Genomic DNA, 13443 nt, shown 5'->3' on the forward strand with positions numbered 1-13443 from the left:
TTAAACCGTGACAAATTCCTAATGAGGTGTCTTAGAATATTCTAGCAATTATCGATTCGCCAATAATAATGAGTTTACGGCTTACATTTGTGTAGATATTTAATTATAATTGTGGAATATATTTTGGAATTAGGAAATTTTCCTTTGACTTTTCCCCATCGAGAATTGATTGCCTTAAATTCATCTAATCAGTTATTGCTTAATAATTATATGTGGAAGTAAGGCAGTGAATACAAGTATTTTTAGTTAAAAGTATTTATTTATTTATTTTTTATTTGTGTTTTTCATACATGCTTTGGGATATTTATTAGATTAAAATAGTTAAAACTTATTTAATGTTTTTAATCAAAAATAATATTATAGCTGTTGGCCTTGTTGGGATTAGCCTTGTAACTCAAATTGAAAAATTTCTTCTTTGAGTTCGATGAGAGCGCGTAGTAAGTTGACGAGTCCTTGGATAGCTTGTTGGCCGGATTGTTGGGCTAGGATTTGCTGTTGAGCAGTCAACCGGGCCAACTGCAAGAACAGCACATTTTAATATTACATTTCCATATCTTTATACCATATCTACATACTTGTTCTCCATATTTCTCTTGAAGCTGGGAGTTCTGGGCTAATTGTTCCTCAAGTTGAGCAATTCGCTGTTGAGTTTGACCAAGGAGACGTTCTTGGGCGGTCTTTTCTTGCTGACTCTGGCTGTATCTTAGTTGGTCCAACGTGAAAAATATGAAATTATCTGTGGTTGCATTTGAGTTAAAGAGATCGGTACTACTTACTGTTGTCCTCCTTGTTCGGATGAAGAATAATCACCAGCTAAAATATTGCGTGAATTAAATTCTATGATGTTAATATTGAATTGTAATCATTACGCTGAATCTCAGAGGAAGTGGGGTCTCGTTAAACCATTCAGGGAGGAGGAAAGAATTCCTCGTTTTGGGGTTGGGATAGGGTTGAACCATGGAGATGGGTTTTATGATCCATTATGGACGATAATCTTATATGAACTAATTAACACGCTATTAAAATCTTACACTCGGACGAGGCCACTACCGCCAAACCACAAAGCGCGGCTACCAAAAGAAACTTCATTCTTGATTTTGAGTCCTGTCTTATGAAAAAATGAGAGTTAAATACAAAAGACTTTCCAATTAAACGACTTTGAATGGGTTGAAATTTCGACCTTTTTCTAGGATGTGTCCCTAAGTATGACTTAAATTGGTACTTCTGTTTAGGCCTTTTATACCGAATCAAAAATTTTATTTAGTATCTCTGTGTTATCTAATAAATTTCAAGGCGAACGTCTGTTGTGTTTCCTTCTAAAATCGGGAAATTTTCCGTATTTAGATGGAAGCTTTTATCGTAAATTTAAAGAGCAATCCAAAATAAGTCTTTGAATTCCCGTGGGAATTGAGCTATCTTGTATATACCCCGTTTCATAAGAGGCGAACAATTTCATTTGAAACCGTGACAAATTCCTAATGAGGTGTCTAAGAATATTCTCGTAATTATCGATTCGCCAATAATAATGAGTTTTCGGCCTACATTTGCGAAGATATTTAATTATAATTGTGGAATACGTTTTGGAATTTGGAAATTTTCCTTTGACTTATCCCCAGTGAGAATTGGTAGGTTTAAATTCGTCTAATCAGTTATTGCTCAATAATTATATGTGGAAGTAAGAAGGCAGTGAATACCAGTATTTTTCGTTAAAAGTATTTATTTATTTTTTTGGGGTTTTTCATACATGCTTTGGAATATTTATTAGATTTAAATTGTTAAAACTTATTTAAAATTGTTGATAAAAAAGGATATGGTCGCGTTTCTCGGGTTTCGTTGGGTTTCTTTTAATCGAGTCCGCCAAGAATTCGCTCGAGGACATTGAAGTAAAGCTGTTCAATGTTTTGAAGGAGGGAACGAAGGCCTTGAATGGCTTGCTGACCGGATTGTTGGGAAAGACTCTCGGCTTGAGATCTCAAAGCAGTAACCTTTTTTTATAGAGATTGGAATAATTAAATAGTTATTTAATTCAATTTATGGGAGGATCACTTACTTGTTGACCGTATTCCTGTTGAAGAGCGACACTCTGAGAAACAGTAAGCTCAAGAAGTCGAAGTTGGTCTTCAGCAATCAGTTCTAGTTGTTGCTGTTGACCTTGTTGGGAATAGTTTTGTCCGGATTGCTGTTGGGATTGAACCACGGCTCCCTGTAGTTGGATAAGAGCGACCTGCAAGTAGATGAGTCCATAGATAGCTTGTTGGCCAGATTGTTGGGCAAGTCTTTGTTGTTGGGCAGTCAGCTGAGCCAACTGTGGGGAGAGAATGTCAGTTAGTTCGTTAAAAATTTGGTTTAAGAAGGTTTTCCCTACTTGTTCTCCATATTGCTGTTGCAATTGTGGGTTCTGGGCCAACTGGGCTTCAATTTGAGCAATTTGCTCTTCAGTCTGACTAATTAGTTGTTGTAGTACCTGCTGTTGACCTTGTTGGGAGTAACCTTGTCCGGATTGCTGTTGGGATTGAGCTACTGCTCTCTGGAGTTGGACAAGAGCGACTTGCAAGTAAACGAGTCCTTGGATAGCTTGTTCGCCGGATTGTTGAGCTAGTCTTTGTTGTTGGGCAGTCAGTTGAGCCAACTGTGGAAAGAGAATGTTACTTAGTTCATGATTCGTTAAGTTTGGTAAAGGTTTCTGTACTTGTTCTCCGTATTGCTGTTGCAATTGTGGGTTCTGGGCCAATTGAGCTTCAATTTGAGCAACTTGAGTTTCAGTCAGACTAATTAGTTGTTGCAGCCTTTGTTGTTGACCTTGTTGCGAATAACCTTGTCCGGATTGCTGTTGGAATTGAGCTACGGCTTTCTGGAGTTGGATAAGAGCGACTTGCAAGTAGACGAGTCCTTGGATAGCTTGTTGGCCGGATTGTTGGGCTAGTCTTTGTTGTTGGGCAGTCAGTTGAGCCAACTATGGGGAAAGAATTTCAGTTAATATATTGAAAATTTAGTTTGAGGATGCTATTTGTACTTGTTCTCCATATTGCTGTTGCAATTGTGGGTTCTGGGCCAACTGGGCTTCAATTTGAGCAACTTGCTCTTCAGTCTGACTAATTAGTTGTTGTAGTCTCTGTTGTTGACCTTGTTGCGAATAACCTTGTCCGGATTGCTGTTGAGATTGAGCTACGGATCTTTGGAGTTGGATAAGAGCGACTTGCAAGTAGATGAGTCCTCGGATAGCTTGTTTGGCCGATTGTTGGGCTAGGTTTTGTTGTTGAGCAGTCAACTGGGCCAACTACAAGAATAGCGCATTTTAATTAATACTTTTCCATTTCTTTATATTATTACTACATACTTGTTCTCCAAATTGCTCTTGAAGCTGGGAGTTCTGGGCTAATTGTTCCTCAAGTTGAGCAATTCGCTGTTGAGTTTGACCAAGGAGAAGTTCTTGAAGGTCTCTTTGTTGCTGATTCTGGCTGTATCCTAGTTGATTGGAACCATCCTGGTTAATTTCTCTGGCAATCTGTTGAACTTCAGCCTGTAGGAAGAGGAGACTTTGGAAAGATAGGGTGTTGTCTTGAAGGGCGGCCTGAATTTCAGCAAGATCTTGTCCGTATTGAGCTTGAAGGGCGGAGTTTTGAGTTAATTGGTTCTGCAATTGCTGAAGGAGTTGCTGAGTTTGGGAGCGAATTTGTCGGGCAATTTGATCCAGCCTGAAAAAATATGAAATTAAAGTGGTTGCCTTTGGGCTAAAGAGATCAGTACTACTTACTGTTGTCCTCCTTGCTCGGATGAAGAATAATCACCAGCTAAAATATTACGTGACATAAATTCTATGATTTTAAAATTGAATTGTAATCATACTATTACCAGAAGAAATCTGGATTAGCCTTTGGGTAATAGCTTGGAACAGGGACTGGATTTGTTGGGTCAAAGTCTGGACTGTCTGTTGGATTGGGCCTCCAGACTGTTTTTCCAATTGATCTAATGAACTTTGAATAGCATCAATCTAAAACCGAAAAAGCCCATCAGTTTTTAAACCAACAATAATTTAAAGTAACAGGCGGCTCCATTATCACCCCTAGCATGCTGGCTAATCTTCTGGACACGAATTTTACCTTGCCAAAGGCAGGAACCAATCAGACCTAATGCACTAGGTCCCATTGGTTCCTGCCTTTGGTTTAACTAGCCTTTGCCAAGCTTAGCCAACGTGTAGCAGAAAAGGCATCTTTCAGGGGCATCAACGAAGTCTTACTCTTTGTTGGTTTTCTCTCTGAACCTGCGGTTGTTGTTCGATCAATATTTCTTGGATTTCGTTGACGTAAGTTTGAACTAATCGGCGTCCTAGTTGTGTAAGACGGTTGATGCTGCAAAATATGTCAAAGTTAGCTCAATCTTAACCGATTTCATGGTTAATCTTACTTTTCTAGACGCGATAAACCCTGAGAAGCATATCCTCCTATAAAAATGGTTAGATTTAGGAAGTACTTAGAAAACCGGCCTATTATTTAGTAACCCTTACGTTGGGAACCTGATAGTCCACCCAAAATGTTTCCTAGCAATCCCTCTAAAATATTACCGGAGTAAGATCCAGGAGTTTGTTGTCCACGCTCTATTAGTTGCAATAAATAATAATTAACTTATGAACTTATTTAGCTCAGATTGGGTAGATACTAACGTTGCAATTGCCGAATAACTAGCCTCAAGAGCTGGCCAACTTCTTGACGCAGTTGTTCTAAAGCTTGTTGGGCTTGTTGCTGTTGTAAAGCGGCAGTAGCGCGAATTTCATCATTCAGCTCTTGAATCTTCGTTAGTGTTTAATTAAAATTAATGTGATTAATCAATCTTGGGTTAAGACTGTGAAGTAATTGTGGTACCCTATCAATGTTCGCCTCCCGAATATCCTCGCTGATAGATGCTAGCCTTTGAGTTAGTTGCAAAGTAAGATCCAGAACTTGACGAAGGGTAGCTAAGGCATTTCCTTGGCTATAAGGCGGTATAAATATTTAAACCTCGCCAACTAATTGCATTTTTCATTTTATTTAAACTTACGCGGCCGAACTTTCCAGTAACTCGCTATTCCTACCCAGAGACTGATCTAAAATTGGTTTATAATAATGGGGTTGAAAATTAGTATAAGTACTTGATATATTTAATTTTAAGGTCTTACATCTGGCCGATACGTTGAGGCACAGGCCGGAGAGAACGACTAATAATAGGACTTTCATATCTAAAACTAATTAACAATCTAATTAAACTTTTTATACACCAACCATGGTATAATTATGGTTTAAGAGTAGTTTTCCAAAGATTTAGAGAAGAATGTTTTTCTACTTACCTTTACCGGTGGAAGATTTCCAATGCTTCAGTGTCCGAATTGATGGCCTTTTATACCAAAATTTAAATTCTTCGTTTGACCCTTTATCTCTTCGTTTATCGCTATTTTGTCTCTTAAACCCATAAACCATCTGTCTTTTCTCAAACCTATTTTAGAAACGTATTTTTGGAACGCGTTATGACTCGACATATTTCGAAATAAAAACAAAAAAACACAATTGATTTGAATAATCACTAATTTGGTGTCTGTAAGATAATAAGCGAATTATAACTAATAAGGAGTGAATGAACTCGATTCTTTAGCCTATTTTAACTCGGACAGAAGGATTTTCCCATGGATTAAGATATACTTAGTATCGTTGATACGTACTTCACGTGATTGTCTAGAAAACTAGACAGGCATTAATGTTTTTAGTAGCACGTGCTAAGTGGATGGAGATTTCGGTGTGGGTCAATTACCTGTATTGATTATTAATCTGGAGACTTGTTGTTCGTCTCTGAAAGTCTGATTGTGTGACATTATTTGTGGTGATGACTAATAGGTTAAACTAGCACAAAGTCATTTATCTCTTGGAAAGACTGCGAGACGGTTGTTAGGCGCAATAGTGGTAAAAAGATCCACTTCAAGAAGATGGTTTATTTCTTTGTCGTGTATGAATGAACGATTCATTTTAAGCGTGAACACAGGTGTCCAGGTAATTGTCAAATCAATATGATAGTTAGAAGCTTAAAAATATGTAGCCGAATTATTACATGATACGCACTGGTTAGACTTAGAATAAGACTAGTTAACCCTTTAATGAGAGGACTTTCATCAGGGAAACGTACACGGTTTCATCTTATTTTGGAACTAAGGGACTAATTAGTCTCGCTCATTTCCAGTTGAATTAAAATATTGTTGGTTTACTTAGTGTTTGTGTTAGAGTTAAGAGAAGTAGAAAAAATTGAGAAAAATTATGTTCAGGCATGTTTATTTTCGATCGAATTCATCGTTTCATACAAATAAGTGTTTAATAATCAATTCCACCTTCAATTCGGCTTTTAACTGCGGCTTGGACGCGTTTAATGGAGTCCTGTAGCGCAATTAGGGTACGTAGAGCTTGGTCAATGGGTTGTCTGGAAGCGGCCTGTTGTTGGGATCTCAAAGCGGTCACTTGCAACCCAAATTCTCTGGAAAGTACTAGGCTACTCGTAGCTTGGGATTCCAATAGATCCAACTGTTCCGCAACGTGATTACGAAGTACCTTAACACGCTCTTCACTAACGATAGAATTAAGAATGAAATCGTTAATCGCAAAATTAGTAGTTTGAACGTTGTAAACACTACATTTGTCTGTCGACTTCTTCCGGATCGACACCGGTGATTTTTTGAGCAACGTCTCTGGATACCCGACGGGTAATGCCTTGCACAAAGAGATAGCTTTGAATTTTTCCGGCATCGCACGCTGGCTTCTTCGAGAATTCGACGTATTGACTTCTAATTTGTTTTACTACAGCCCCGAATAACGATTCCAAATCGGTGCTTTGTTTAATTTGTCCTTCCAGAGCCATAAGTTTAATCTCAATATCGTCTCTTAACTCATGCGCAGTTTCAACTAAGCTATATTAATTTTGGCAGAAAAAGTTACCACTATTTAGAGGTCCCAATATGTTATAATTGACAGACTTACTCGTGCCCATTTTCATTAAGAAAAGAACCTATTTTCAAAGCAACAGCGTCGATGTTTTCGTGCACCTTTGACATTATGTCGTAAGCCACTTCAAATGGTAATTGATTAACGCTTTGAATTTGGCTTCGAATTTGGGCGATCTATCGAGAGTTATTAGTATTAGTTGTAATTTTAGTTAGTTGACAAGCTGAAATCCCTCACTTCGTTGTCGAATTTAGTAACATCTTTGACCTTGACGAAGTCTTGGACCACTACTAAGTAACTGGTCATGGTTGATACTTGACCAGCTATTGTTGTGGGACGACCAATGCCATCACTGGATTGGGCTAAATTTTAATTTGAAGGAAATGGGAATTGTTTTAAGCTCTCGTGGTAAAAATCTCATTAAACTTATTTCTTACCTCTGCCCAAAGAACTGACACAGATACCACAGAAAAATGCTAGCAACAGAAACTTCATGATTTAAAATTATTTATGGAATTGGGATTGAACTATAATGCGTGTTTTTTTCAAGGTGGACTATCGTTTTCTAAACTGTGAACGTGGAAGAAAACTTTATTACTAAGTCATTCATTATCTCTCATTTCTTGTGGGAAAGTACAGATTTTTCATCTGTAATCGATAATATTTGCAACAAAAAAACATGTAATTCTCATTTTCAAATTGACCTTCAAGATATTTATGACCAGTAGATCAATTAGGCGATATTTTTGATTTGAGAAATTAATTAGTAATAATAATCTATTACTAATCATATTTTGCAAATTAAACGCCGTCACTGACTGCGTTACTCGGTGTTACTACTATCAGGTAGGCGGATTAAGTTATGGAAACCTTGCAGCTGTGATATGCCTATTTACAATATAATTACAATATTAATTGTTTTGAATTTCTGAAGGCGTATTATAATTTAATTTTTTCGGGACTCTCTTGTAAACCAGATTCTATCTGAATGGGTTATGGGGTTTATCCCTAATTAAAGCTTATGATTATATATTCTCGCGGTTGGTTCCGTAAAGGGTCCTCAATATTATGGCGTGCACTTTAACCCCTTAAAACTGCTGTTGAAAAACGTCATAAAATGATTAAATACGTTGAGTCCTTCATTTCTCAATCAAAAAAAAAATTCATCTTTATTGCATACACTTCCTGTTACATTAATTAATAAGACTTTAGTAAGAATTTCAATTAGTTCTTGCCGATGAGACCATTGAACAAGTCCTTGATGACGTGTTTTATTTCGTAATCGTTGACGCTTCTCAAAATTTGGAGGAATTGATTGACAAACTTTATATTTAACCAAACGGTAACAATGTTAATGAACACACTGAACTGTTTGCAAAACGTGAAAAGATTTACTTGATAGTTGGATTTAACTCCTTGGGCGAAGTTTTTGGTTAATTTTACACCTTCAGGGGTATTGAGCTAGATAATCCCGCCAAAATTCTAAGATCTTTTATAGAGTCAAAATAGACTTATAGTTACTTACAATATCGCGAGTTCGTTTGAGACTGGCTCGAACGTCACCTGCAGGAGGAGCGTCGTCGAAGAAAGTCGTATCCTTAAAGAGGTCCCCAAGGATAGCCCTCAAGTTGGCGTCATTTTCCCCGTTGACGTAGAGCTTGAAAAAGTTGACGATCTATCGGAAGAAAAGAAAATTAACAAAACCCGAGGAATTGCGCGACTGGTACTTACCGGGTGTTTAGTTCGACCCCAGCGAGCGAAGTCACGGACATTTTGGAATCCTCCTGGGCTGAGGACATACTTTTGGATAGTACTGAACAAAGCCGGTAGTTCTTCGAGTTCATTTTCGATACCATTTTGGGCGTTGGCATCGAAAACCGTAACTAAAACAATCAGCGGCGCTAGAACGTACACGAACTTCATTGCATAGCTGCGACCCATCAGATTTCAAAACTTAATTTCATTAGACAACTGCACAATTCTAAGCGTACATGTATACCTATGTAGGAGTTATACGTCAACTGTTTTTCCTTGTAAGAGCAGTTCCAAGTGACGTGGCTTTCCACCAAGAATGGTATATTTACTAAAGTACCTCAGTTTTACTTCATTTAAGCTATTTGAATTCTGTCCTAAAAAGTGGTATCACGATGACCAGTTTAAATTTCCCAATATGAAATCGAATCATTGGTTACTCATTGATCTTTATTACAGACACTTTTTACATTAATTAGACGCGTAAAATGAAAAGGTTATTAGGCCTAGTATCCAGAAATAGCCTTGTTGATTTTCCTTTGTAGTTGGATAAGTTCCACATGCACGTAAGTTAGCTCTCGAAGTGATTTAGGACCAACTTCTTGGGAAATTTCGACGAATTCATTCATCAGTTTGACCAACTAAAATAATATTCCTGTATCAGTAATTATATTTCTTTTTCCACGTACAAACCGATATAAGTTTTCTTACGTCCGCTCGAAAATGTTCGTGTTTTGGGTTTTCTCTCAATTTTGTTTCGATATCCAGGACTTGAGCGGTTATTTGAGTGGTGAGCTGTTCTGTTAGTTCACGAATATGGTCGTCGTCATCCGCGGCGTAGCTGCTGGATCCTGCAAGATCGTTCTTGACTTGTTGTACCAATTCTCTAAGTCTCTGGCGAATAGACTTGATGACTTCGACGGCCTTAGCTCCGGTAACTTTTCCCAATTCGACGATCTTTTGTTGAAGTTCGGAAATCTGAAATAGTGTTAATATCAGTTAGAACAAATCCACCAGAATCTAATATGGATGAATAGGGTATACCTTTTGTTTGACTTGCTGGAAAAATTCTTTGTGGGGAGCGAGGCGTTCCTTTATTTTATTCAAGGCGCGTTGAGCCAGATTACGAATACCGTTTATGATGTTTTGGAGCACGGAAGTTTTGACGCTATTGATTAGAAATTAGTCATATATCTTATAATTAAATTTTTGTATCATTACTTACGTGGTAGTTTCTTCGGATTCGTAGAAGTAGGCTTCTATATATACAATATATCAAAAATATATATGTAACATCCATTGTTATTAGAAAATAGTAGTAGGTCATACCTTGGTACAATCCGCGTCCACTTAATCTCTGCAAACTCTCCAAGATACCTTGACGAATGAGTTGGTATATGTGGATAGCCTTTTGACCGGCTTCTTTTGACAAATTGTTGATTTGTTGTTGGAGGACTTCAATCTGTTTAATTTTAACGGTTCTTATTTCTTAAGGTCTATTTTAATTTTTTTATTAGTTATACGGTATTTACCTTCTCTTTGAGGGCTTGGATGACATCGCTTGAAATTTGCTTAGCGCGACTGACGCGGACCTTCAAATCGTTTAAAGCTTTTTGGGCCAAATCGCGGAGACGTTGTCCAATGAGTTGCAAAAGGGATTCGCCTCTGAAAATTAAATTTAAAATTTATTTAGGGATTCATTTTCAATTGCAATATCGATAACTTACTCGTAATAGTCGGCAAGATCTTCATCACCAAGGCTTTGGTCTTAAGAATTACAAAATAATCTAAGTATATACTTATTCACTCGATATAATAGAAGAAATTAGTACTTACAGTTGTCGCCAATGAGTCCATTGAACAGTTCGGTGATGACGCGGGTTAATTCAGCATCAGGGACGGTTCTCAAAAGATTGACGACTTGAGTGACAATCTTTGTATTTAATGAAACGTTTATTAATTAACATAATTAACTCTTTGTGAAATGTGAATCGACTTACTTGATGTTCGGATTTAAGTCCTTGGGCGAAGGTTCTGATTTCTTTGATGCCTTCAGGGGTGTTGAGCTAAAAAAAATCGTTCCTAATTCTAGGATTGTTTAAAGCCTTAATGACATTTCAAATACTTACAATATCGCGAGTTCGCTTGAGAGCGCTAAGAACGTCGGCTGGAGGAGTGCCGGCATAGAAAGCCGCGTCCCTAAAGAGGTCTTCGAGGACAACCCTCAAGTAGGCGTCATTTTGGCTGTTAATGAAGATCTTGACGAAGTTGACGATCTGCCAGAGGAAAATAAAATTAACAACAGTCTTAATGTTATATCTAAGGAATTGTGGTAGTGTTACTTACTGGGTTCTTACTCTGGACGCGACGGGCGAAATCACGGAAGTATAGGAATCCTTCATCGCTGAGGACGTACTTTTTGATGGTACTAATCAAGGCTGGTAGTTCTTCAACACCATAGTAGGAGTATTGGTTTCCATAATAGACTATATAATTTATTAAAAGTACCTAGTCAAGGTAACGTACTTAAATCACTCTATGAAAGTAATTAGTACTTACAGCCGTCGCCAATGAGTCCATTGAACAATTCGGTGATGACACGGGTTAATTCAGCATCAGGGACGGTTCTCAAAAGATTGACGACTTGAGTGACGATCTTTGTATTTATTGAAATTTCACTTAGTACTATTATTGAACATAATAAACTCTTTGCGAAACGAGAATCAACTTACTTGATGTTCAGATTTAAGTCCTTGGGCAAAGGTTCTGATTTTTTTGATACCTTCAGGGGTGTTGAGCTAAAAAATAGTTCGATATTCTAGGATTCTTTAAAGTCTTAATGGTATTTTAAATATTTACAATATCGCGAGTTCGCTTGAGAGCGCTAAGAACATCCGCGGGGGGAGCGGCGTCATAGAAAGCCGCGCCCTTAAAGAGGTCCTCAAGGACAACCCTCAAGTAGGCGTCATTTTGGCTGTTGATGAAGATCTTGACGAAGTTGACGATCTGCCAGAGGAAAGGAAAATTAACAAGAGAAAAATGTTATATCCAAGGTATTTTAGTAGCGGTACTTACTGGGTTTTTACTTTGAACGCGACGGGCGAAATCACGGAAGTATAGGAATCCTTCATCACTGAGGACGTACCTCTTGATAGTACTGATCAAGGCTGGTAGTTCTTCAACACCATAGTTGGAGTATTGATTTCCCTTAACGGCTGATGGGGTATAAAGCAACTCGTCAAGATCACGTGTTTAATTAGTCTAGTAATTAGTGTGAAGTACCATCAGCGATCTTTTGTTTAACGTCCAATAATAGTTCGACCAACGATTCACGTAATTGGTGGATTTTATCCAAAGCGTGGATTCCAAAGTCCTTTCCAACTTCTTTCAATTTCTCTTGAAGTTCGGCAATCTTGTCCTTGACTTGTTCCAAAACGTCCTTGTAGGTAGATGACAAAGTTTCCTTTAGTCTGTCAATTCCATTTTGGAGGAGGTTGCGAAGACGTTGAACAATGCGTTGTATCAAACTTTGTTCCTCACTGCAAACGCGGGATATTTCGATTTAGAAATATAATCGATTAAAATTGTAAGACTTAACTTACTCGTCGTAGAAAGCGGGCTGTTGTTTCAGCTTAGCGAAAAGATCCTTGACGATAGCTTGGAGTTTCTCACGGATTTGCTGAACGACTTGTTGGACTTTAGCTCCTCCTTGCTTAACCAAGTCGCGGATTTTCTGTTGGACTTCTTCGATCTGTATCCATTTAATCGTGTTAGTTATCTAATGACTTTAGCATTAAACACTAATACGCAATTTTGTTCATACTTTGCCACGGAATTGTTCCAAAAGCTCTTTGTTATCAGCTAGTTTGGCTTTGACCCTGTCGACAACTTTTTGGAAACCGTCACGAATTTTGGAAACGAGTCCATCAAGGGCGTAGTCACTGTACAATATGGGATTAAAAATCATCATCATCCCCAAGTGTTTGTTTAAGACTTACCTTTGGTCAAGGGTGATTAAGAGTTCCAATTCTTCGAGTTCATTTTCGATACCTCGTCTTTGGGCGTTAGCACCAAAAACGGTAACTGAAGCAATCAGCAGCGCTAGAGCGTACACGAACTTCATTGTAGCTTCAACTATAAGAAATAAGAAACCAAATCAAATAAGTTTATTAGTTTTGTAATAGATCTTTTTTTTAATTAAAACTCACCAGCCTGGACTGATGAACAACACTAAACGTACGTGGCATGCGTATCTGGGTTTTATACTTAAATGTTTTAGAGAACACCTGTTTAGGTTTTTGTGAGAATCAAACATATTTGGGGATAGATAAACATAATGGATCCGTTTTTGGTTTGAAATCATTTAAAGACGTAAATCTAATTATCAAAAGATCAAGATAAGACGGTTGTAGGCGGCTTATAATTAGTAGTTTCGAGACGGTTTTATCGTAAATATTTTAACGACTCATGGTTCGTGTGAAATACCAGTCTTCGTGGTCGCGTTTCTCCGTGACATAAACATATTTATTAAATAATAACTTGTCCTTGAAGTGAAATAGAGGACGCGCACTTTGATGAATGTTTTTCATTTAGATAACATTTAATTCTCACTTAGCTAAATGTACCATTTCATGAAATAGCATCCATTTTATGAAATTGAATGGGGTATCTGATTTATATTTGCCGTGATATCCATACAAATAAGCCGTGACCTTTAACCTAAGGTTGAAATTGATGT

The 13443-nt window shown here is 37.6% G+C and overlaps 4 protein-coding genes across 5 annotated transcripts in view; 1 reads left to right on the forward strand and 3 right to left on the reverse strand.

Annotated features, from left to right (window-relative positions):
• Nucleotides 1-13443, forward strand: part of LOC149661679 (beta-1,4-galactosyltransferase 4-like) — a 118366-nt gene that overhangs the window by 43649 nt on the left and 61274 nt on the right. The gene's annotated exons all lie outside the window — the stretch shown is intronic.
• On the reverse strand, nucleotides 240-1219 carry LOC149661685 (uncharacterized). 2 transcript variants are annotated; one of them, XM_089843877.1, is made up of 5 exons: nucleotides 1181-1219; nucleotides 1032-1104; nucleotides 777-813; nucleotides 576-702; nucleotides 240-516 (listed from the first exon to the last, which is right to left on the reverse strand). In XM_089843877.1, the coding sequence occupies exons 2-5, from the start codon at nucleotides 1087-1089 to the stop codon at nucleotides 382-384; spliced, it is 357 nt and encodes a 118-aa protein (XP_089700003.1). In that variant the 5' UTR covers nucleotides 1090-1104; nucleotides 1181-1219; the 3' UTR covers nucleotides 240-381. The 2 variants fall into 2 exon arrangements, with proteins under 2 accessions (XP_089700003.1, XP_089700004.1); XM_089843878.1 differs by lacking the exon at nucleotides 1181-1219 and having other exon boundaries at nucleotides 1032-1108.
• LOC149661686 (uncharacterized) lies at nucleotides 2134-4055 on the reverse strand. The gene is made up of 9 exons (XM_089843799.1): nucleotides 4044-4055; nucleotides 3853-3991; nucleotides 3755-3791; nucleotides 3338-3695; nucleotides 3014-3277; nucleotides 2690-2953; nucleotides 2366-2629; nucleotides 2225-2305; nucleotides 2134-2151 (listed from the first exon to the last, which is right to left on the reverse strand). The coding sequence occupies exons 1-9, from the start codon at nucleotides 4053-4055 to the stop codon at nucleotides 2134-2136; spliced, it is 1437 nt and encodes a 478-aa protein (XP_089699925.1).
• On the reverse strand, nucleotides 9138-13409 carry LOC149661687 (uncharacterized). Its single transcript, XM_089843879.1, has 20 exons — nucleotides 12914-13409; nucleotides 12704-12839; nucleotides 12529-12646; nucleotides 12308-12456; nucleotides 11988-12244; nucleotides 11781-11920; nucleotides 11565-11711; nucleotides 11438-11503; nucleotides 11265-11361; nucleotides 11052-11191; nucleotides 10835-10981; nucleotides 10706-10771; nucleotides 10542-10638; nucleotides 10433-10472; nucleotides 10238-10370; nucleotides 10035-10167; nucleotides 9931-9964; nucleotides 9750-9873; nucleotides 9417-9683; nucleotides 9138-9346 (listed from the first exon to the last, which is right to left on the reverse strand). The coding sequence occupies exons 2-20, from the start codon at nucleotides 12826-12828 to the stop codon at nucleotides 9212-9214; spliced, it is 2415 nt and encodes an 804-aa protein (XP_089700005.1). The 5' UTR covers nucleotides 12829-12839; nucleotides 12914-13409; the 3' UTR covers nucleotides 9138-9211.

This window comes from Phalangium opilio, unplaced genomic scaffold, assembly GCF_054372755.1.
Source record: "Phalangium opilio isolate 3A_F unplaced genomic scaffold, DU_Popi_V2 ptg000070l_1, whole genome shotgun sequence".
In the NCBI taxonomy this organism is placed as follows: Eukaryota; Metazoa; Arthropoda; class Arachnida; order Opiliones; family Phalangiidae; genus Phalangium; species Phalangium opilio.